Source organism: Capra hircus, chromosome 5, assembly GCF_001704415.2.
Source record: "Capra hircus breed San Clemente chromosome 5, ASM170441v1, whole genome shotgun sequence".
NCBI lineage: Eukaryota > Metazoa > Chordata > Mammalia > Artiodactyla > Bovidae > Capra > Capra hircus.
In genome coordinates, this window is record NC_030812.1 from 63,264,982 (window position 1) to 63,290,251 (window position 25,270).

Below are 25,270 nucleotides of genomic sequence, written 5' to 3' on the forward strand. Positions count from 1 at the left end.
TGATATATGTGCTTCTTTCATTAAACATTATGTTTGTGAGGTCTGTTGATAGTAGTTTGCATTGCTTTGCTTCGTTCATTTCCTTTGCTAGATGGTATTCCATTTTATAAGTATCTTTGTTCTTTTTAAATATAGTTAGTGTTGGTTGCTCAGTCATGTCCAACTCGTCGCAACCCCATGGACTGTAGCCTGACAGGCTCCTCTGTCCAAGGGATTCTCAAGGCAAGAACACTTGAGTAGGTTGCCATGCACTTTTCTAAGGGATCTTCCCGACCCCAGGATCAAACCTGGGTCTTCTGCATTGGTAGGCAGATTCCTTATTGTCTGAGCCACTAAGGAAGCCCAAAAGCTAACACTAATTGTACACTTTCTATGTATTATTTTATAAAGTAAATGCTGTTATTATTCCCATTGTACATACATGGAAACAGGGTAACGGAGAGACAGTGTGCTCAAGGGATGGAACCAGGCGTCTAACGTAGATTGAATGAATGAAGTCGATCAGTTGTATCCAACTCTTTTTGACACCATGGACTGTAGCCTACCAGGCTCCTCCCTCCATGGGATTCTCCCTCCATGGGATTCTCCCTCCATGGGATTCTCCCTCCATGGGATTCTCCCTCCATGGGATTCTCCCTCCATGGGATTCTCCCTCCATGGGATTCTCCCTCCATGGGATTCTCCAGGCAAGAGTACTGGAGTGGGTTGCCATTGCCTTCTCCAGGGGGTCTTCCTGACCCAGGGATTGAACCCAGGTCTCCCGCATTCCAGGCAGAGGCTTTAACCTCTGAGCCACCAGGGAAGCCCCTAAGGTAGATTACTGGCTTGAAAACCCACAGAGTTCGGTAACCTCATTCATAGGCTCAAGTTTTTCCACTAGTTACTTGATTTCATTTAACTGCCGTTCGTTCCTAAAAGATTAAATGGATAGTCAAGCCCTCTCACATTTTTTGGTTTTAATTCTTATATAGGAAAACATCTTTACAGAGTCACTTTGTACCAAAACTACCATAGTTCTTTGTACTTACTTTTGCTCTTTGAATCTTTTCAAAATATTGCGAAACTATGCCCTAGTTTCACCATTCAAATTCAACTCAAATTTCAGTAGTTTTTCCTGTTCACATGTATGCATAGCCTCTTCCCAGGCATTCATTGCTAATTCAAACATTCTGCTTCTTTGTTGATTACTAATTCTCAGTGTTCTTTTCTTTTTCATACCTTTTCTCTTCTCACCATTCATAATCATTTCTGTGGCTACTGAATCTCTCCTGTCACCTCTCCCCACACTTTGATGTCGTTGACCTTGTCCCTTTTCACTTCCAAAATATTTTAAGGGCAGATCATTAGTGAAGGGTTTTTAAAAATTAGGAATGACGACTTTAGAGTAGTTTGTAGTTTGATATGTTTTAGGTCTGGGTGTTGTTGATTCAGCTGATTCCACAAATATATATAGAATTACTTGCTAACTATGCATTTTGCATGGCTGACTTATTTTTGTTAACCATACCTCATCCTCTTCTACCTCCCCACCCTAGCCCAGGAAAAGTGAGATAAGCACTATTGTCACCATTTTCAGATGGAAAGATCAGGACTAAAGAAGTCAAGAGCTTGACCAAGTTCACAGAGTTCATGTGCAGCAAAGCTGGGGCTTCAAACCTCAGGTCTGCTGACTCCTAGCCGAGTGCTCTTTCTCCTTGAACCTCTATTGAAGTTACAGTTCATAAGAGGGGAAATGGTCATGTATTTTTTCTTCAATTTCATGCATTTCTTTATTTTTTCTTTCAAACAACGAACATATATTGAAGATTCACCTTTTCCAGGCACAGCACTAAGGTCTGGAAATAACAAATTGAATAATGCATGGACCTGCCCTTGACAAGCACATGGTTTGGGGTACCCCTGCTCTGTGCTTAGCTGTTGAGTCTTGTTGGACACTTTGCAATCCCATGGACTATGGCCCACCAGGCTGCTCTGTCCATGGGGATTCTCCAGGCAAGAATACTGGAGTGGGTTACCATGCCCTCCTCCAGGGGATCTTCCCAACCCAGGGATCGAATCCAGGTTTCCCTCATTGCAGGAGGATCCTTTACCATCTGTGCCACTAGGGAAGCCCTAGGGGTACCCGTAATAGAGTACGATCTCGCATGCGCGATACTGTTGGCGTATCTACTGCACTAAAGCCCACTAGAGAGGGGAGATGGTCTGGGAAGGTTTCTTAGAGAAGAAATTGGTTGCATGAACTTGCTTGAATTATTTTCTCCACATTAAAAATTGTTTAGTTGCTTGTTTGTGGACCTGCAGTGACCTTGATGTGGCCTCTAGGGGCTCCCATTGCTTCTCGGCCCTCTGGCTCATTACCTGCTTTTGTCAATACTCTCCAATTGCTTTCAAACCACAAGCACATCCAGACACCCCTGCGGATGACTCCCATTTCCTGCTCTCTCTGCCTAGGCACCTGCGGGTCTTTCCTCCGAGAGTGTTCATCTGCAAAGCTATCTTCTCTAACAGTCTGCATTACTGTTCTTAAAATATGACTCCGCATGTTTCTAAAAACCCTTTCTCTTTGAGTACATTTGACTAATTCTTATTTCTCTCCTTCAGACCTGTAATTTTTAACATTATAGATCAGAATTTCATAATGAGTTTTCCTGGTATCACATGGCATATAATATTTGTATATTTCCTTCAGGTCAGTTTTGCAACCATTCTTATAATAACTTTTTGTCTCTAACATATAATGTGTTATATTAAATAATATTTATTTTGATATTTTAAAAAATATTCATTTAATTTGACTGCGCCGGGTCTTAGTGGCAGCATGTGGGATTTTTTAGCTGTGGCATGTAAAATCTCCCTGACTAGGGACAGAACCCAGACCCCCTGCATTGGGATCATGGAGTCCTGGCCAGTGGACCACCAGGGAAGTTCCTGTTTTTGATATTTTAAAGTCACTTATGCCCTGCCTTTTTCATAGACATTTTAAAGCAGTTCTGATCTCGGTTGGAGCTCTGCTCCGCCACATGCTGCTGCATGACCTCAGGCAAGGTGCTCAGCCACCTGGAGCCTCAGCTTTTCCATCAGAGACATGGGGTGACACCTGCCCTGTTCCACCTTGTGCTTGAGACAAGGTGGCTGGCAGTGCTAAGATGCCATGTAAATGGGAGGTTTGGTGTCTCTGCTGCTCTGCCTGGAACGCAGTCTGCTCACAGTACTGAAGTCTGCATGGCAGCTGGCTGAACTTGAGCCTGGAAGGGAATTGAACCCACTCTGTCTCCATTGCCTTTCCTGCCATGATTTGGCCACCACCACCTCTTCTCAGGATGGCTGAGTGGCCTCATAAAGCAGACTTTCTGCCTCTCCTTTCACAGTCCTCTTGTCTGTTCCCCTTGCTACCTCAAAGTGATCTCTCTGAAATGAAAATGGAATCCTGTTCTCTTGGCAGCATCCCGATTTGTTAATGTGGTTTATAAAGACCCTTTGTGGTCCAGCTGCTGCTCATCTCTCTTTTACTGTCTTTAGCTGCTAACTCATGAAGCTGAGACTTCTGAGTTTCTAGACATGATGATAGCACTCTGCCTGGGTCTTTCCCCTCAATGTACCCCACTTTTGCCTAGTTGGATAGTATTCATCTCTTAGGTTTTAGTTCAGACGTCACTTCCTCCACAAAGCCTTACCTGATACATTCTAGTTTGAATTAGGTGTTTTTTCACCTGGTCATACAGACCTCTCCCAGTGCCCTCCTCCCGTTTTAATAACAGTGACACCAAACTGAAATTGTCTATGTGACAATTTGGGTTGTTTGTCAGAATGTTCGAAATGCCTGGCCCCTAGCGTTTCCTGCAATAAATGAACCAATGAATGAGTACGAGTTTCCTGGCCAGACTTTTGGTTTATTTACCAGCAGTCATAAATCTACTTTGCGGTTATGGTATTTATCAGAATGTAATTAACCTCCTCTTTTATTTTCTTAACAGACAAAGATATAAGCAGTGGGAGTTATAACCTTTCCTCTGCAACGACCGGCAGCTACTACAGTTGTGTCAGCCAGGTCACCATAGGTGAGCAACTGAGTCATGTTCTAATGAAAATTATTATTACTTGTAAAGGGTTGGGGTGTGGGGCTAAGGAAGGAGTGAGTAGAAAATGTAAACACTGTGGAATTTATTTTCAGGATCAGGGCAATTGCTTGTGGACTCAACTTGCCGGGGCGCCCCCTTGTGGATCATTATTACTTTTGCATAGAGATGGTTGGAGCTAATGAGGTCCAGAGAGATTTAAAACACATGGGTTTCCCTAATTCTCCATCATTTGCTTTCTCTTTCATTTGTGTATCACCTATATTATTATGTAATTAATATAAAAACTGAGTTAGTTTTTTAAGATTTATTTTCATTTATTTTAAAAAGAAAATTAATATCACAATAGCAAATAGTATGTTTCCTATAATTTAATGCATAGTAGTGAAAGTCGCTCAGTTGTGTCTGATTCTTTGCAACCCCATGGACTGTAGCCTGCCAGGCTTTTCGGTCCATGGGGATTCTCCAGGCAAGAATACCAGAGTGGGTTGCTGTTCCCTTCTCCAGAGGATCTTTCTGACCCAGGGATTGAACCTGGGTCTTCCACATTGTGGGCAGATTCTGTACTGTCCGAGACATCAGGGAAGCCCTATTCCCAGGTGGCTGAGTGGTAAACAATCTGCCTATCAATTTAATGCATACATGTGTAAAATAACAACAAATTAGTGTTACTGAATGCTAGCTATGCTTTGGGGGATTCTGTGTGTACCAGCTGCCCTGTCCCCTGACATCTCAGAAATAAAATCTCCCATCATAGCACATGGCCTCCTCAGAAACTTGAAGTCTGCAGCTTGGGGCATGTGGCTCTCTCTCCCTCCCTCCCGGATGAGGGACTCCCTGCAGACACAGTAGGGTCCTAATGGAACGTAACATGCTCACCTAGCAGTACTCTTTGGGGGAAGTACAGCTAGGACAGAAACAATATCAGTAATAGGAAGACCTAAGAAGCACATTTCTCGAAAAGCCCAGAGAATTTCTAGAAGGGGAGACTGAGGAAGGTTAAAGTTAGACATCTAGCCTGGTAACATCCCTGGAGCCATGTCAGGGGATGATGGGGGGGAAGCCAGGTTACAGGGCTTTGAATAAGGAGTAATGAACTGTGAGTAGAGATGTCCCTTAAGACACTCATCAGTGAACATGGAGGGGTAAATGGTGAAAACCGTATGGGAGCTTTCTGTGCCAAGTGCTGTTCTAGGCGCTTTTCCTGTATGTACCCATTTAATCCTCACAACTATCCCATGAGATGGATGCTGTTATTTTCTCCATTTTACAGATGAGGAAACAGAGTTCTTAAAAAGTAAGAAAGAAAGAACACGTGGGTGGTAAGAGCTGGGATTTGAGCCCAGGTAATCCAACTCCCTTTGGACGTCACTCTTGTGAAATTGCCATGGTTCTAGTCAACTGTGGCCACCATGTCAGGGTGTTATGAACTGAATTTGTTTCTCCAAAGATAGATTGAAGCTTTAACCTCTGGTACCTGTGAATTTACCTTATTTGAAAATGGGGTGTGTGCAGATGTAACCAAGTTAGGACGAGGTCACATTAACTTCCCTGGTGGCTCAGACAGTAAAGCGTCTGCCTACAATGTGGGAGACCTGGGTTCAATCCCTGGGTCGGGAAGATCTCCTGGAGAAGGAAATGGCAACCCACTCCAGTATTCTTGCCTAGAAAATCCCATGGCACGCTATAGTCCATGGGGTCACAAAGAGTCAGACACGACTTAGTGACTTCACTTCACATATGCACTTAGGGTGGCGCTTCTAATTCAATGTGACTGGTGTCTTTGTAAGCAGAGGAGAAGAGACACATGAGACATATATAAGAGGCAAAGATTAGAGTTGTGTCTACAAGTCAAGGAACTCCAAGGATCACCAGCCACATCGGAGGCTAAGAAAAATGCAAATAACAGATTTTCTCCTAGAGACTTCAGAGAGAGCACAGCCCTGCCAAAATCTTGATTCCAGATTTCTAGCTCTAAAACTGTAAGAGGATAAATGTCTTTTGTTTTTGTTTTTAAGCCACCTAGTTTGTGGCCTTTTTGTTACAGTGGCCCTCAGAAACTCATGTAACAGTTGTAAAACAATGTAACAGGGTCTTTAAAAAAATTATCATTATTAATATGTTGTGGCTGTGATGGGTCTTTGTGGCTGTGCAGGCTTTTCTCTAGCTTCAGAGAGCGGAGGCTACTGCTCGTTGCCATGCACAGGCTTCTCCCTGAAGCGGCTTCTCTTGTTGTGCAGCACAGGTCTAGTTGCCTGGCTTCAGTAGCCGCGGCTCCCAGGCTCTAGTGGCGCACAGGCTTAGTTGCTCTGCAGCATGTGGGATCTTCCTGGACCAGGGATCAAACCTGTGTCCCCTGCATTAGCAGGTGGATTCTTATCCACCGTTCTGCCAAGTCAGTCCATATGACAGGTTCTTACCTAGGTACTCACCTCTGAAGAAGAGGTGGGTATGACACCCCCAGGTGATGGGCCCTTGAATGTTGCTTCTGTTTCAACAAACTCAAACCAGCTGAACCCATAAGGAAAATTAACACTCTTACGAAAAACCTGAATGAACTTTTGGGCCAACCCAATATTATTTCACTTAACAGGAAAGTCTGTTGGGAGGACTGGTTGATTAAGCTGCTCAATGATACGGTGAAAGACCTTCTTCCATTTGCCTTCCTGGGAGAATCTCTCTCTGTGGTGGCAGCCAGATGGTCCAGGAGTTGCACTGAGACACAATAGTGATCAGAGGGAAAGGAGCGCCGGAGCCTTCCTCAGGCATGCCCTTGAGGAGCCGAAATTTTCCCTTGCAGGGTCTGCCTCTCTCATTGGGTGGGATTAGGTCACATGACCACCCTTCAGCCAATCCCTGACAAAGGAGATAAGATCATCTTTAGACCCATTCTTGCCCAGGTGGAGGTGGGAGAGGGCTAGATCTGCCTGCCCTCAGTCACTGGGCTGTGTGTGGGTGAGATGAATTCCCAAACAAAATTTGATTCTGTGGGAGGATGGGATGGGGGATGGATTCTGCACAGGGATCAGACCATGTCCACTGCCCACACTCTGTCCGGTACAAATGCTTTAAAAATATTTATAGTAAAAATAGCAAGTAATTAACAACTTTATACTCATTACTGGAGGGAGGACATCTCTGAGTCACCTAGCAGTTTTTTTTTTTTTCTCTCTTTAGAGGTCTTTTTGTTTTCTTTCATCTCCTGCAATTCAAGTGTCTCATCTGTGAGGGAATTCCATTTAAGAAAACAGCACACTTCTGGACTTCCTATTAATGTAGATTTTTTGTAGGAACCTATGTCTTGACAAAAGAATTGCCAAAGTATCCAATCCACAGAAAAAATGACTCCTGAAAATCATCTACTTTTCTGTGAGACCCTTTTAAAATTCCTTATATTTTTAGTAAATGCTCATTTTACCATGTATGAGAGATTTAAGAATTTTAAAGTTAATTAACATCATGTTTTTTTCTCAAGACTGTCTATAATTTTGAGTGTTCCTTACATGTCTCTTTTTAGGATTTGGGGGCTAGTGAGTGAGAATGTTGAGATTGGATGCAATCTCAAAAACAACAGAATGATCTCTGTTTGCTTCCAAGGCAAACCATTCAATATCACAGTAATCCAAGTCTATGCCCAACCAGTAACACTGAAGAAGCTGAAATTGAATGGTTCTATGAAGACCTACAAGACCTTTTAGAACTAACACCCAAAAAAGATGTCCTTTTCATTATAGGGGACTGGAAAGCAAAAGTAGGAAGTTAAGAAACACCTGGGGTAACAGGCAAATTTGGTCTTAGAATATGGAATGAAGCAGGGCAAAGTGTAATAGAGTTTTGCCAAGAAAATGCACTGGTCATAGCAAACATGCTCTTCCAACAACACAAGAGAAGACTCTACACATGGACATCACCAGATGATCAACACTGAAATCAGACTGATTATATTCTTTGCAGCCAAAGATGAAGAAGCTCTATACAGTCAGCAAAAACAAGACCAGGAGCTGACTGTGGCTCAGATCATGAACTCCTTATTGCCAAATTCAGACTTAAATTGAGGAAAGTAGGGAAAACCACTAAACCATTCAGGTATGACCTAAATCAAATCCCTTATGATTATACAGTGGAAGTGAGAAATAGATTTAAGGGACTAGATCAGATAGATAGAGTGCCTGATGAACTATGGATGAAGGTTCATGACATTGTACAGGAGACAGGGATCAAGACCATCCCCGTGGAAAAGAAATGCAAAAAAGCAAAATGGCTGTCTGGGGAGGCCTTACAAATAGCTGTGAAAAGAAGAGAAGCTAAAAGCAAAGGAGAAAAGGAAAGATAAGCATCTGAATGCAGAGTTCCAAAGAATAGCAAGAAGAGATAAGAAAGCCTTCCTCAGTGAACAATGCAAAGAAATAGAGGAAAACAACAGAATGGGAAAGACTAGAGATCTCTTCAAGAAAATTAGAGATACCAAGGGAATAATTCATGCAAAGATGGGCTTGATAAAGGACAGAAATGGTATGGACCTAACAGAAGCAGAAGATATTAGGAAGAGGTGGCAAGAATACACAGAAGCACTGTACAAAAAAAGATCTTCATGACCCAGATAATCATGATGGTGTGATCACTCACCTAGAGCCAGACATCCTGGAATGTGAAGTCAAGTGGGCCTGGGAAAGCATCACTACGAACAAAGCTAGTGGAGGTGATGGAATTCCAGTTGAGCTCTTTCAAATCGTGAAAGATGATGGTGTGAAAGTGCTGCACTCAATATGCCAGCAAATTTGGAAAACTCAGCAGTGGCCACAGCACTGGAAAAGGTCATTTACTCCAATGCCAAAGAAAGGCAATGCCAAGGAATGCTCAAATTACCGCACAATTGCACTCATCTCACACGCTAGTAAAGTAATGCTCAAAATTCTCCAAGCCAGGCTTCAGCAATACGTGAACCATGAACTTCGTGATGTTCAAGCTGGTTTTAGAAAAGGCAGAGGAACCAGAGATCAAATTGCCAACATCCGCTGGATCATGGAAAAAGCAAGAGAGTTCCAAAAAAACATCTATTTCTGCTTTATTGACTATGCCAAAGCCTTTGACTGTGGGATCACAATAAACTGTGGAAAATTCTGAAAGAGATGGGAAGACCAGACCACCTGACCCGCCTCTTGAGAAATCTGTATGCAGGTCAGGAAGCAGCAGTTAGAACTGGACATGGAACAACAGCCTCGTTCCAAGTAGGAAAAGGAGTACGTCAAGGCTGTATATTGTCACCCTGTTTATTTAACTTCTATGCAGGGTGCATCATGAGAAACGCTGGGCTGGAAGAAGCACAAGCTGGAATCAAGATTGCCGGGAGAAATATCAATCACCTCAGATATGCAGATGACACCACCCTTATGGCAGAAAGTGAAGAGGAACTAAAAAGCCTCTTGATGAAAGTGAAAGAGGAGAGTGAAAAAGTTGGCTTAAAGCTCAACATTCAGAAAACGAAGATCATGGCATCTGGTCCCATCAGTTCATGGCAAATAGATGGGGAAACAGTGGAAACAGTGTCAGACTTTATTTTTGGGGGCTCCAAAATCACTGCAGATGGTGACTGCAGCCATGAAATTAAAAGATGCTTACTCCTTGGAAGAAAAGTTATGACCAACCTAGATAGCATATTGAAAAGCAGAGACATTACTTTGCCAACACAGGTCCATCTAGTCAAGGCTATGGTTTTCCCTGTGGTCATATATGGATGTGAGAGTTGGTCTGTGAAGAAGCTGAGCGCTGAAGAATTGATGCTTTTAAACTGTGGTGTTGGAGAAGACTCGAGAGTCCCTTGGACTGCAAGGAGATCCAACCAATCCATTCTAAAGGAGATCAGTCCTGGGTGTTCATTGGAAGGACTGATACTAAAGCTGAAACTCTAGTACTTTGGCCACCCTATGCGAAGAGTTGACTAATTGGAAAAGACTCTGATGCTGGGAGGGATTGGGGGCAGGAGGAGAAGGGGACGACAGAGGATGAGATGGCTGGGTGGTATCACTGACTCGATGGACATGAGTTTGGGTGAACTCCAGGAGTTGGTGATGGACAGGGAGGCCTGGCGTGCTGTAATTCATGGGGTCACAAAGAGTCAGACATGACTGAGTGACTGAACTGAACTGAACTGAGTGAGAATGTTGACATGTAACTCAAAGGGAGCTGGGACCCCTGCTTCTACCCCACTTCTCACCTGGAGACAGGTGATGGGTAAGACACAGTGAGGCTACCAATGTGACATTCTTAAATGTCCTCCTGGACACTTGGACTCCAGCTCTCCACCAGCTGTTGGACAACCAACCACCCAATATACTTTGACCTCAGTGCTGCTATTAAATTTTGGCTGGTCTGGTTCTATTCCATTATAATTATACAGATCTTATTATAGCTCATTTTATCAATAACATGAGTTAATATATTTGCTAGTGAACTCCCTTTCTGCATTAAATGATGTGGAAATTTCCTAAACTTTAAAAAAGGACTGTGAACAATATTTTGTCAAAATTAAGCATGTTTTAAATAAGCTATCATTTTATGAAAGCAATGGTAAAGCCTGAAATTGTGGATAGTCCAGAGTTCCTTCGGACTTTTAAGTCTAATGCTTTCACAGCGTGTGATAAATGTTGTACACCCCGTTCTTAATAACGACTTCCAAGGAGCTTGGAATAGGGAAAGAAGAAGAGGTGCTTAATCGAGTTTCCGAATGAAACAATGAGGCAAGGGAAATCATGGTCCTGTAATTGTTCTTCTTGTAAAAGCCTTCTCTGATGTAAGTAGGAGGTAATACTTTTTCACAATTTTAATAAAAACATAGTGGAACATCAATTTAAATGGAGCCCCCTCGAATTTCCTTTCTGTGGCCCAGTCCACTCGTAGGAGCTATGGGAGATCCAAGAGTACTGATCACAAGATAAACACACTTCATCAGAGGTTTAGTCCAGCAAACAGTATCGGGGGCAGCCCTGGGCTCAGTAGCATTTGCTTCAGCCTCCACTGCAGCTCTGGCTCCACTGAGGTTCTGAACATTGGGAATTAGCATTCTCTATGATTATCTTCAGGGGCTCCATAGCCCTCACCAGAGGAGTCCTCATCTCACTACATTCCATTTACTCACCTTCTAGGAAGATGACCAACCAAGAAGAGTTCAAACAGTCCAGTTAGCCTGTTCTCAAGGGTGTCAGCGTTTCCCTTTCCTTGTGAATTCTGGTCCATTGAGATCCCTCTATGAAAAATCATTTGGAAATGAATAAGTGACCTCAGAGCAGTTTGTGGGGGAAGCAGATCCTGGTTCCTTTTTCTAGAATCCTTCTTGTTGTCTGCACTCTTAGCGAGACAGGGTAGCTTTGAGGACCAGAGCACTTGTCTTTGATGAGCCTGGGCTTGAATCTTGTTATTTCTGTGTTGTTATTGACCTTGGGAAAGTAATAATGTCCCTTAGCCTTGGTTTCCTAATCTGTCAAATGGGAATATTAGTACGTTCCTGACAGGGTTATTGTGAGGTTTAAGTGAGGCGGTGCTGATAGGTCCCTAGTGCATTGCCAGTAAGCGTTAGACAGGATCATAACTTCTAGTAGGTTTATCATTTTGTTTTTGGATTTATCATTTTATGACAGTGAAATAGAGTGTTCATTTCTTGGCATCTGCCTTGACTTCAATGTGGTTGATTTCCAAATTTACAGCTCTGGTCCCATGTCTCCTGATCCTCATTGCCTTTGTTTTTCAGCCTAGTGCCAAACATTTCCAGATAGATATTTCCAGTAAAACTTGATCTTCTCCTGTCTAAAAACACACTCAACCTTCCTCAGCCCTTGCCAGGCCAGTCCTTCTGATGGCCACTGTGAGGATGAGGAAATTCTCCTTTCTGTTTGCCATAAGTCTCTGACATCTTGCCAGACAAAACCACCCAGTGGCCCAGACTCCTTTCTTTCCATCTTATTGCTGTATATCTCCCTGGACTTCTTTTCCTTTCTTGCTGCCAACACTTAGGTTTGATCCCTTAGTAATGCTTTCTTAGCTTCTACATCATAGCCTCTATGTCACTTCCTTGCCACTGGTCTAGGAAGAATTCTGTGAACAGTGGGTGTCTATTGAATGCCAGGATAAAGAGCCAAATAGAGAAACACTGGGAGGGAGTTTCAGAGATGACTAAGATACCCTCTGACCTTGAGGTATGCTCAGCTCATGAGGGAGACACATAGAAAAAAGGAACACTTGGCTGTGAAGTATGGGCAGAGACTGTCCGACACATGAAAGTGAAAGGGTTAGTTGCCCACTCCTGTCTGACTCTTTGTGACCCCATGAACTGTAGCCCACCAGGCTCCTCTGTCCATGGGGTCTCTAGGTAAGAATACTAGAGTGGGTAGCCATTCTCTTCTCCAGGGGCTCTTCCCAACCCAGGGATCAAACCCAGATCTCCTGCATTGTAGGCAGGCTCTGTACCAGCTGAGCCACCAGGGAAGCCCAGTCTGACACATATCTGTGCTCACGTGATTTCACGCATAGTGTGGGAGGGCTGCCCAGACACCACTGCCAAGTCTTCAGGATCCAGGCAGGCCTCCCCCCTTGTTGCCCCTTTAGGGCTTTCTTGGTCCCTCAATACCCTCTCCCCCATTTGGACTGTCTACCCTCACACCTCCAGTCCCTACACCCAGCACCTTTTCCAGGGCCTCTCTTTACTTGGTTAAGTCAGCTTTGGGAAGTCAGAGGAAGCTTCCCAGAGGGAATCAGCACCAGAGCAAACACGGACAGATTCTGGCTTTTGCTGCTGTCTGTTTGATTTTGCCAGTCCCCACTTCAAAAACATATTTAGAGCTATTGTTTTGCCTAATAAGTAAAATCCGATTTTCTTACCTTGGCATTTAAGACCGTCAGCTATCTTGCATCAACCTACCTTTGCATTTTTATTTTTTTCCTGACTGTACTTACATTGTATTTCTAAATTCTCTATCTTGGCTGCAGATGCAAAGGCCTGCAGAGGTCAGGCAAGTAAGATAAATTAAGTGAAGCAGGCTGAGAATAAGGCATTAGGGAGTGGTGGGGACTGTGGCAGACAGGAATTCCTTTATTCCACTTCAATAGAGTGGCTGTGTGGTTGCTTCAGCTGACAGTTGCCACATGGGAATGTGGTCCAATATTGCTAGATCTTTAGGGGAAGATCAAGAGGTTTTTTTAAAAAAAAAATTTATTTATTTATTTTTATCTCTGCTGGGTCTTCGTTGCTGCATGCGGGCTTTCTCTAGCGGTGGTTAGCAGAGGCTACTGTTCCTTACGGTGTGTGGGCTTCTCATTAATAGCCTTTCTTGTTGCAGAGCATGCGCTCTAGAGAACAGGCTCAGTAGTTGTGATGCACGGGCTTAGTTGCTCCGTAGCATGTGGTTCCTTCTTGGACCAGGAATTGAACCTGTGTCTTCTGCATTGGCAGGCAAATTCTTTACCACTGGACCACCAGGGAAGCCCTGAAAATCAAGAGATTTTAAAAGAGATAACAGAAAGCTGGATTTTTGTTGAGACTGCTCTAGATTTTTATTGTTGTCAATTTTCATTTTGCTTCAAATTAAGAAAAATGTAGGCTAACAAAACATAGCTACAGAATAAATCTGTTCTTCTGGTTGTTCTAGACTATAACCCTTACCTAGAAGGCCAAGTTCATGCCATCTTTTCCATGACCTAGTTCCTCTACTGAGAAGGGCTTTGTCTCCCAAAATCCTAAGGTGTGTTCCTGTCCTACTTTAGTTCTTTCATCTCACTTTGTATTCTTGTTAGTTGTAATTTAGGAGAAAGAACATAGGTTTTGGAGCCGGACAGACCTGGCACTTACTGGCTGCTTGGCCTAGGGAAGATTCAGTTTCCTCATCTATAAAACTGAAATAGTGGAGAAGGGAGCAACAGAGGATGAGATAGTTGGATGGCATCATCGACTCAAAGAACAGGAGTTTGAGCAAACTCTAGGAGACAGTGAAGGACAGGGAAGCCTGGCATGCTGCAGTCCATGGACTCTCAAAGACTCATATATGACTTAGTGACTGAACAACACATCCTTGTATAATTGCTGTGAAGATTACAGTCACTTTTTGTAAAGTACCTAGAATGTAATAACAGTGAAAGTGTTAGTTGCTCAGTTGTGTCCAACTTTTTGCCTCCTCATGGACAGTAGCCCTCCAGGCTCCTCTGTCCATGGGATTTTCCAGGCAGGAATACTGGAGTGGGTTGTCATTCTCTTCTCCAAGGGATCTTTCCAACCCAGAAATCGAACCCAGATCTGTTGCATTGCAGGTAGATTCTTTACCATCTGAGCTACTAGGGAAACCAGAATGTAATAGACCTTCATTTATTTTTTCATTATAATCACAAGTCTTATCTCCTTTATTAGACTCTGAGCTCCTGAAGGACAAAGACTGGGCACCCAGCACACAGTATGTGCTTGATAAACATACATTGGTTGGTTAACAGGATTCATCAAGTGTGACAGTTCCTGCCTGCTTATTATTAACATGAAGCCTTATCTCAAGTGGTGTTTTATTGACTCACAGCTAAGACTTTTGGGAAATACAAAAGGCAAGATGATGTGATGTTTTAATTGCTGATCCTGACCTTATGTGTCTGTCTCGCCAGGTTACGATGCTGCAGGACCTGTTGCAATTGGGCTCACCCACTGGAAAAATCCCTACGCACAAGGCAGACCCACCCTACCATCAGATCTGCCTCTCTTCATCTCCAAAGATGCAGGCGTCCCAGTGTATCACCAATCCCTCACTCGTAAGACTGAGTTGGCCACGCCTCTGTCTTGCCCAGCCTCACTGTCCATCACTCCAGTGCCTTCTTACAGCAGCAGCAGCCAGGAAACCCTGAGCCAGGACACAACAGGTAACAGAGCTGGCTTCCTGTTGGAGATTCAGGACACAGTGTGTTTAAAGAGTCCTTCATGCATTTGCCTACTGAATGGATTGCATCTGTATTTCTGCTTGTGGACTCCAACAATTCTCCCATATTTGCTGGCCTTTAAATACCTTGGGTGTATCAGAAGTAAGGTTAGATGTGTTCAGAAATATTTGACCTAAGCATTAGTTCTCTTTGGTATGATGTCATCTGGAAATCAACTCTGAACTAGAATTCCAGGACTTTTTTCTTTGTTTAATTTCTATTCTCTAGATAGCGACAAGGCATCTATCTTGAATTACACTTTTGTATTCAAGAAAGTTTTGAATACAGTCAAGTTGGTAGTCAGTTGCTATCAACACTTGATGCTCCACCAGTTTGATCTATGTCAGGGGTCTGCCCATCACTGCCAATGGGCCAAATCTTGGCTGCCGCTTGTTCTTTTTCAGCCCAAGAACTAAGAACTAAAAATAGTTTGTTTTAAATGGTCAGTATCTTAGTCTGTTCATGCTGCTATGACAAGACCACAGATCAGGTAGTTCATAAAAAAGCAAAACAGTCTAGGGGCTGGAGGTTTGAGATCAGGATGCCAGCATAGTTGGGTGAGGACCCTTTTTTGGGTCACAGACCTCTCGTAGTGTCCTTACATGACAGAAAGGGTGAGGGATCTCTGTGGGGTCTTTTTTGTAAGAATGCTAATCCCAGTCACGATGGCTTTACCTTCATGACCTAAGCACCTCCCAAGGGCCCCACCTCCTAATACCATCATATTAGGCATTAGGACTTCAAATGTATACATTTTGGAGGGACACAAACGTTCAGACCATACTGCTGGGAAAAATTAAAAGGATGATAATCTTTGAGACATGTGAAATTCACATTTCAGGGTTCATATATAAAGCTTTGTTGGGACACAACCACTTGCGTTTTTGTCTCTGGTTGCTTTCAGGTGACAATGGCAGAGTTGAGTAATTGTGACAGAAAATGGTATGGCCTGCAAAGCCTAAAATATTTGCTCTGTGGCTCTTTGCAAAAAATGTTGACCACTGATCTATGTGATCTTTGGGGCTCATGACTTATACAGTCAGGGCAAGAAGAATATTCACAGCATCTTGCTTTGAAATTTATTGCTTCCATTATAACTTTGAGTTGTGGAAAGCTTTACTTAGGCAAGAATGGCCAGTTAATTAAACATTTCTAGAGTCTTGAGTCGGAGAAGGCAATGGCACCCCACTCCAGTACTCTTGCCTGGAAAATCCCATGGATGGAGGAGCCTGGTGGGCTGCAGTCCATGGGGTCGCTAAGAGTTGGACACGACTGAGCGACTTCACTTTCCCTTTTCACTTTCCTGTATTGGAGAAGGAAATGGCAACCCACTCCAGTGTTCCTGCCTGGAGAATCCTAGGGATGGGGGAGCCTGGCGGGCTGCCATCTATGGGGTCGCACAGAGTCAGACATGACTGAAGCAGCAGCAGAGTCTTGAGTTGGAGGTGTAAAATATGCAAAATCTATCCTGCCACTATTTTTTTCCCCCTACAGATACAACACTTAGAGATAATGGTTTAGGCGGAGAAATTCAACGCGTAATTTCTGTTCTGGCGATAAATTTTTAAAGGTTGACACTCAACATTTCACAATGACACTCAACAAATTCACAGATGCTGCCACCTAGAGATGAGACACTGATGTCGCAGACTTTCCAGACGCTCAAGAGCAGCCTGGATTGCAGACTTCACTACATGGTCAGAGTCCCCAGCTGCTTAGAAATGAAGATGCCTGGGCTCTATCCAGGGGATGCTGTGGGCATAGCCAAGCAAGCTTCAGTGTCTGCTTTCTGCAGACTGCTCCCTCCTGGGATTTTTATTCCTGAGTTTCCCACACACACCTTGGGGTGTCACGAATATGACACACAAGTGTCTTTGGTTAAGTGGCTGGATGATATTGCAGGATGCTGGGGGATATTTGCATACCATTAGCTCTGGAAAACTGAGCATCTTTCTGGTGGTCCTGATTGAAGGTCAATTGGAGAGTAGAGAAATCATGATCTGAAGTATGAACATTTTCCATATTTATGTTTGAAATCTCCTGTGCTTTGATTTATCATGGTTGAAAACTGACTCTGCCTGCTTTAAAAAGTTGAGTGAAGTCCGCAGTTAAGAAAAGTGCTGCCTTTGGCCCGGGCAGCTGTGAGGTTTTGGCATTTTGTGGCAAAGAGGAATGTGAAATGGCAGCTGCCAGATTAACATTTTATCACGTTTCTCTTTGAGTTGACTTTTCATTTTCTTTTTCCATAGAGTCTCACAGTCTGATTTTTGGAGGAGATTTCTATTTTTAACTTGTAGGTTTTCAGAAACAAATGAAAAGCCCATATTTCTCTTCAATCCTAGGAGCTTTCTGTTAGCAATAAAATGTTGAATTTTTACAAGCAACTGGTTTTTAGTAATAATAATTTGTGTATTTACAAAGTAAGGCTGACAGTGATACATTAAACAAGCAAGTAGTATTTTATAATAGAATATTATAGATTCTGGTGTAACTTCTGTGAGTCTCAATTATGATTAGCTATGCTTTTGAACTGTGGTGTTGGAGAAGACTCTTGAGAGTCCCTTGGACTGCAAGGAGATCCAACCAGTCCATTCTGAAGGAGATCAGTCCTGGGTGTTCTTTGGAAGGAATGATGCTAAAGCTGAAACTCCGGTACTTTGGCCACCTCATGCGAAGAGTTGACTCATTGGAAAAGACTCTGATGCTGGGAGGGATTGGGGGCAGGAGGAGAAGGGGACGACAGAGGATGAGATGGCTGGATGGCATCACTGACTCAATGGACGCGAATCTGAGTGAACTCCGGGAGATGGTGATGGACAGGGAGGCGTGGTGTGCTGTGATTCATGGAGTCGCAGAGTCAGACATGACTGAGCGACTGAACTGAACTGAACTGATAGGTTAATTATTGCATTTGTTGATTTCTTACAAGCAGTTTATTGATTTTAATTGTATTATTTTGGTGTGAAAGCTTCCAGTTTCATTTTTCTTTCTTGCTGCATCTTGCAGCATGTGGAATCTTAGTTCCCCGACCAGGGATTGAATCCATACCCTCTGCATTGGAAGTACAGAGTCTTAACCACTGGACCACCAAGAAAGTCTCTCCTTCCTGTTTTTAATAATAAAGTTAATTTATGTATACATATATACATTCACACACATACACACATATATATTTGATTCTGTGGCTAGTTTGAAGAAAACTCTGAGGTAAGATAAGTCACTTTAACTCTAAGAGAGTGTCTGCAGTTTCCAGACTGAATTTCCTACTCTGTTTAAAGGTGCCACCGTCCATCCAGACCCCAGGGCAAGCACTGGGCGTCCTCATGCTTTAACCCTCTGCTGCCATCAGCCTCCACAGCCAGCTGACTAACATGTTCATCGTCTGCTCCAGAGGTGTCTCTGATGCAGAGCATCCTCTCCATCCCCATCGCATTATCTCACCCCAGCTCTCATGATTTCTACTAGAGAGGCCTCCCCACTTCTTAATTCTTCCATGTCCTTGGGGTTAGCTTTTCCAAATTCATCTCTTCCTCTGTTTCCCACTCTTTCTCCCTCTCTCCATTCCTCTCCCACTTGAAAATCTCTGTTGAGAGAAAGAATGGAGAGAGAGAATATTTTTAAAAAGAGAATCACTGAGACTTTCCCAGAATTGTTGAGAGACAGAAATATTTTGATTCAAGAAACACAGTAATGCCAAGCAGAATAAGTACAAATAAATCCACATATAAACATATTGTGGTGAGTCAGCAAAAGACAAAGAGAAAAATCTTAGCAATCTGAGGGAAAAGCAGATTTATCAAGAATGAGAAACAATTAAGGAGGAAGCCTTTCCAATGATAATGATAGAGGCCAGAAGACAGTGAATCACTATCTTCAAAGTGCTGAAAGAGGTAATGGTCAGTTCAGAATTCTGAACCCAGCTAACTGATCATTGAAGAGGGAGGTCAGCATTAGAACATTTTTGGAGAAAGACTGGGAAAGTGTACCCAGTGCACAGCTACTGGAAGATTGGCTGTAAAGCCTATTTAATTTTTAAAAAATATTTTTATTTTTAAAAATATTTATTTATTTGACTGTGGCAGGTCTGTAGTTGTGGGATTTTAACTTTTAGTTGTAGCATGTGGAATCTAGTTCCCTTAACAGGGATTGAACCAGGGCCCCCTGCATTGGGAGTGCAGAATCTTAGCCCTTGGACCATCAGGGAAGTCCCCTGAAGAGCCTATTTTAGAAAAGAAGGAATTTGAGCCTAGAAGAAAAACTAAGATGAAAGAAATAAAGAGAGGAAGAAATACATGTTTAATTTAGAAAGGTCTCTCTAGAAGAATGGTTTTCAACCAGGGATAATTTTATTTCATGGGTACATTTGGCAATGTTTGGAGGTATTTTTGGTTGACACAATGGGGCAGAAGGTATTATGAACATCTACTGATGCTGAAGCTGAAACTCCAATGCTCTGGCCACCTGATGTGAAGAACTGACTCCTTTGAAAAGACCCTGATGCTGGGAAAGATTGAAGGTGGGAGGAGAAGGGGAAGACAGAGGATGAGACTGTTGGGTGGCATCACTGACTCAATGGACATGAGTTTGAGCAAGCTTTGGGAGTTGGTGATGGACAGGGAAGCCTGGCATGCTGCCATCCATGGGGTTGCAAAGAGTCGTACACGCCTGAGCTACTGTACTGAACTGAATGGGTGGAGGCCAGGAATGCTGCTAACCGTCTGCAGTGTATGTGACATGGTCCCATGTTCATCATTAATTCTTAACAATGCCTCCTTCCTTTGCATTTCTCATCTTACATGTTGTACCTTGACCTGGCAGTGGGCCCCCACCTTTATGGCATTTCCAGGACTTGGCATCACTGACATTTTGGGTTGAGTAATTCTTTGTTATGGGGACTGTCTTGTGCATTGTAGATGTTTAGCAGCATCTCTGGTTTCTACCTGATGGATGCCGATTGTGACAACCAGAAATATCTCCAGACAATGCCAAATGTCTTCTTGATTCTAAAATTGCCTCTAGTTGAGAAAGTGAAAGTGAAAGTCACTCGGTCATGTCCAGCTCTTTGGGATCTCATGGACTGTACAGTCCATGGAATTCTCCAGGCCAAAATACTGGAGTGTGTAGCCTTTCCCTTCTCCAGGGGATCTTCCCAACCCGGGAGTAGAACCCAGGTCTCCTGCATTGCAAGTGGATTCTTTACCAACTGAGCTATGAGGGAAGCCCCTAGTCTAGAGCCACTGATTTACACTAATTAAGTCCAGTGCAGTTCTCTGGACTTCTGCTTTTATCCATTCTTTTGATCTGTCTTATAACTGATATAGTTAAACCATACACATTTAAAGTGATTATTGATAGAGCTGGGTAAATATCTACTGCTTTGTAACTGCTTTCTATTCATTGCATTTGTTTGCTGTTTCTTCTTTCCCCTCTCATTTTAATTGGACATTTTATATGATATTTAAAAAGGAATGGACCATATATGCGAGACAGCAAAAGAGACACAGATGTAAAGAACAGACTTATAGACTCTGTGGGAGAAGGCCAGGGTGGGATGATTTGAGAGACTAGCACTGAAACATGTATATTACCATATATGAAATAGATCGCCAGTCCAGGTTCAATGCATGAGACAGGGTGCTCAGGGCTGGTGCACTGGGATGACCCTGAGAGATGGGATGGGGAACACATGTACACCCATGGCTGATTCATGTCAATATATGGCAAAAACCACTACAATATTGTAAAGTAATTAGCCTCTAGTTAAAATAAATAAATAAATTAAAATAAAACAAAAATGGAATGGGTACCTACCCCCTTATTTCTCTGTCTTTAAAACATTTTCCTTTTGTCAAAACATCCCTGAAGGGGTAATTCAACTTTAATTGTCTGTGATGGAATGTTTCCCAGTAAAGTTTATATGGAATGTAGTAGGTATCATGGTTAGCCTGCCAATGTTGGGAAGTTGTAATACGTGAAACCACTTGTCCTGGCTTTCTGGAAGGTGATCTGTGGTTTTCTAGAATATTGGCTGGGTAGAAGATGTCACAGTAGAAGGGCAGGCATTTGAGTAGAGGTTGTTCACATGAGGAACTGGTATTCCAAACAGTGGCCAGTGCATGGAGACTGATCCCAGAGCAGTTAGGGGTTGTGTGTCCTTATAGTCAAACTAGAGCACTGAATGCATTATATATACAGATGTTGTATGGGGTCATTGGGTTCTCTGGGGCTATTACTTTGGTGTTCAGCTTTTTTTGGCATTCCATGAGTTAATTGACATTTGTGAACGGACCTAGAATCTTAACCCATGTGTATGCCACTTCTCTGAGAAAAACTGAGGTTAGTTGGGGACTGCCCGCATTTTAGAACTAAGAGGATGGTTGGGAATGTTTATTTGACAAGGGAACTGGCTGAGAGAAATAAATCACCGAGCTTTCTTCAAGTTTCCTAATTTCCTCTTGTTCTCTTAAATTTGCTGTATCATTCTTTTCAGAATTCAAGACCGTGTGCTGCCATTTAACTTCTGATTCTAGCACAATCCCGTTAATCCCTTCTCCAGGTGTAGTGGTTATTTAGTTTTAGAAGATTGAAAGCATCGGTGAATCAGGGAATGATTAATGGCACATGAGAACAAAGTCAATTAAATGATGCAGCTATGAAGTTTCTGGAGGATTTCTGATACATGAAACTGAAAAACCTGATTTAAAACTGTATTAAATCTGGTTTGCAAAGGATGATATATTTTAGAATCAAAAGGCACTAAAATGCTCCAATAAACTCATCCATTCATCCAGTCATCTGGATTCTTGCTACCTGACATATGGTCCTCTAGAGATAAGAAGGCTTGAACTGGGATTAAGCAATATAATCCAAAAGCGGCACATCTAAGGGATAGTTTGGAGGTAGCTTCAGCACATCTTGGTGATTAATAGATGTGGTATGTGAGTGAGTGGATATTGTATGTGCTTCCAGATAAGCTGAACTATATTACTGAAACTTTATTGTTTAGGCCAGTTCTCTCAAACTTTAATGTGAATACAGATCACTTAGAGATGTTAAACTGAAGATTCTCATTCAGTCGGTGGGGGTTGAGGGTGACATCCTGCTTTTCTGACAAGCTCCTGTATGACTGCTGTGGAGCTTGTAATTTAGTGTGAGATGCAGATAACAAAATCACACCCAAAAATGTATAGTATAGTATAGTGATGAGCAGGCAGGTGCTGTGAAGGAAAGGGATCTTTTTAAAGATCCTTGGAAATCTTGGTTTTTATCAAAACATGCCTCTGAGTTCCCAGAACAGCACTCCATAAAGACATTTGCTTTACCACCAGTTATAAGTGGGAGGTCTGCTTATACCATGTTTTGGGAAAATGATTGACCAGTGTGGTTCAGTTCAGTACAGTTCAGTCGCTCAGTCGTGTCCAACTCTTTGTGACCCCATGAATTGCAGCACGCCAGGCCTCTCTGTCCATCACCAACTCCTGGAGTTCACTCAGACTCGCGTCCATCGAGTCCGTGATGCCATCTAGCCATCTCATCCTCTGTCGTCCCCTTCTCCTCCTGCCCCTAATCCCTCCCAGCATCAGAGTCTTTTCCAATGAGTCAACTCTTCGCATGAGGTGGCCAAAGTACTGGAGTTTCAGCTTAAGCATCATTCCTTCCAAAGAAATCCCAGGGCTGATCTCCTTCAGAATGGACTGGTTGGATCTCCTAGCAGTCCAAGGGACTCTCAAGAGTCTTTTCCAACACCACAGTTCAAAAGTATTAATTCTTCGGTGCTCAGCCTTCTTCACAGTCCAACTCTCACATCCATACATGACCACAGGAAAAACCATAGCCTTGACCAGTGGGGTATGTGTTCTAATTTTTTTGTATACATGGTTTAGATACAACCCCCCCCCCCGACAACCACAGTACTGCTTGCGGGGGGGGCGGAATTAGCTTGATTTGGGTTTCCTGGGAAGTAGATTCCGAGCTAGAGATGGACATGTAAGAAGTTTATTGGGGAGAACCCTTGAGATCAATGTGTATGAATGTATTTGTGGATGTGCGCAGTGAGGATGGAAGGGGAATGGAGCAGGGCTAGGTAGAGTGGGGATTTGGACTGTGATGATATACACAGGCTTCAACGCATCATATAGGGTAATCTGGAGCAGGCTGGCCTTCAGAATTGTCCCACAATGGGGCTTTTGTACCTTTCATCACTGCCTGGAGGCAACCTGCTACAGGAAAGGGGTGTGACCTTGAGAAATTCTCTTGGAGGGTAAGGCCCCAAAGACAGAGAAACTCAGCTGAACGCCATCAGCACCAATACTTACAGCAGCTGGAGGAGTGTCAGGGCTCACTACAGCCTCTGCTCCATCAGCTGATTGAAATGAAGAGATTAAGAAGTTATAAAGGGGGAAAGCAAGTTGGCTGCACAGTGGAATTCTCAAGCCACGGGTATGGTAAGTCGGCTGGGGTGGGAGGCGATGACTGCCACTTGTTTGTTTAACTGAGTCCGGAGTTGAAGTAGGTTAGGGTTTTTGAGATGTGGTTCATCAGAGTTCATCCAGTGGGTTTTTGGACAGCAACTGACTTGTAAGTTATTTTGAAAGTCGGGAACGCATAGAGCATCTATGCTTTGAATTCTGTGGTGGGGGAGGTCGTGATGCATGGGGCAGATTTTCTGAGCACCCAGATTCAGGCTCACCCAGTAATATTTCCCTCCAACAAAGGGGCACCATTCTGACGACTGTGTGCCTGGTTAAGAGGGTAGGAGTTGGGAAGTTTTCTACGGCGGTTTCTTTTCAGCAAAATAATACAGCTAGCTGGTTTATGGCTGTAACTGGAGAATGGGCGAATTGCCTTCGCTTATTCTCATCCGAGGTGGTGTCCATTTATTCAACAGCTGTTTCCTGAGTGGCTAGTACTGAGTGGGCCAAGTACTGCATTAGGACACAGGGCTCCTTTCTTTTTGGAATGACGGTGAAGCAAGCTAGTGGATTAAACAGATATTAAATAATCACAAATAAGAAAATCTGATTAGCTCAGTGAAGGCGGGAAAAAGTACAATTAGGGATTCCGCGTGGGCGATGCTGGCGGGAGATGCGCAGTCACTGACTGGGGCACGTGGGCTGGGCTCCGCGGCGGACAGGGCGCGACGAGCTGCGGGCTCCACGGAGGCGGTGTCTGCGGCTGCCCGGACGAGCTAGCGCCAAGGCGCCCGGAGCCCGGGGAGCCCGAAAGGCGCAGGCGCGCGCAGGTAACGCGGAGGCGGAGCTGGAGCCCCACGGCCCGCGCGCTCGCCTGGGCAGCGCTGTGGGATCCAGGCTCCAACAGCGGGCTCAGCACCAATTCGCCGAAACAAACAAAACCAAAACAAAATCAGAGGGTATTTCAAGTGGGGTTTATTTAGTTTTGAAAACAGGTCACTCAAGAGTGACAGTAGATTGAGAGATCTCAAGGATGTATTGGAGCCGGTGAAGTTACAGTGAGAATGTGGGCAGCCAGGAGACTGAAGACCTGGCTTCCCCTCCCAGCTCAGTCACGTAGCATGGTACCCTCACCCAAGGACTTACCTTCTTTGAGCTTTGATTGCTTCATCTGTAAAATGATACTGGTATAAGACTCAAATGAGATCAAATAGACGAAAAGTTTGTTAATCCTAAAATGTGAGGATTTTAGCAAAGTGGCTATTTCTATTAACTGCTCTGGCCCACTGATTCCTTCTCGCTCCTTACCTCGCTCCTCCGATTTCCTGGTCTGGGCTTGGATGCTGTGTTTGCTGCTGCTGCTGCTGTTAAGTCGCGTCAGTCGTGTCCGACTCTGTGCGACCCAATAGACGGAAGCCCACCAGGCTCCTCTGTCCCTGGGATTCTCCAGGCAAGAACACTGGAGTGGGTTGCCATTTCCTTCTCCAATGCATGAAAGTGAAAAATGAAAGTGAAGTCGCTCAGTCGTGTCCGACTCTTAGCGACCCCATGGACTGTAGCCCACCAGGCTCCCTGGTCCATCAGATTTCCCAGGCAAGAGTACTGGAGTGGGGTGCCATTGCCTTCTCTGGATGCTGTGTTTCGTGAGTTGTAAAATGCTGTTCCACTGCCTTGTCTTAGCTTGTGGCTTTCAGGTTGTTTTTGCAGTGTGTGTGTGTTTTGCCGTTACCTAGAGTGACAAACATTTTCATATTGTGATCCACTACCTCTACCACTTTTTCTTCTCTCTCACATCTGAAAAAAATGTTCCAAGACGTAACACTTATCCTCATGTGTTATGTA

At 43.6% G+C, this 25,270-nt stretch overlaps 1 protein-coding gene across 6 annotated transcripts in view; it reads left to right on the forward strand.

Annotated features, from left to right (window-relative positions):
* Positions 1-25,270, forward strand: part of ANO4 (anoctamin 4) — a 433,131-nt gene that overhangs the window by 14,378 nt on the left and 393,483 nt on the right. For 5 of the 6 annotated variants that reach the window (XM_018048154.1, XM_018048157.1, XM_018048156.1 and 2 more), the window contains exons 2-3: positions 3,975-4,058; positions 14,709-14,960. In XM_018048154.1, the coding sequence (XP_017903643.1) occupies positions 3,975-4,058; positions 14,709-14,960 (336 nt within the window). Of the gene's footprint in view, positions 1-3,974; positions 4,059-14,708; positions 14,961-25,270 lie in introns of those variants that run through there. The other variant, XM_018048160.1, reaches the window with a different exon arrangement.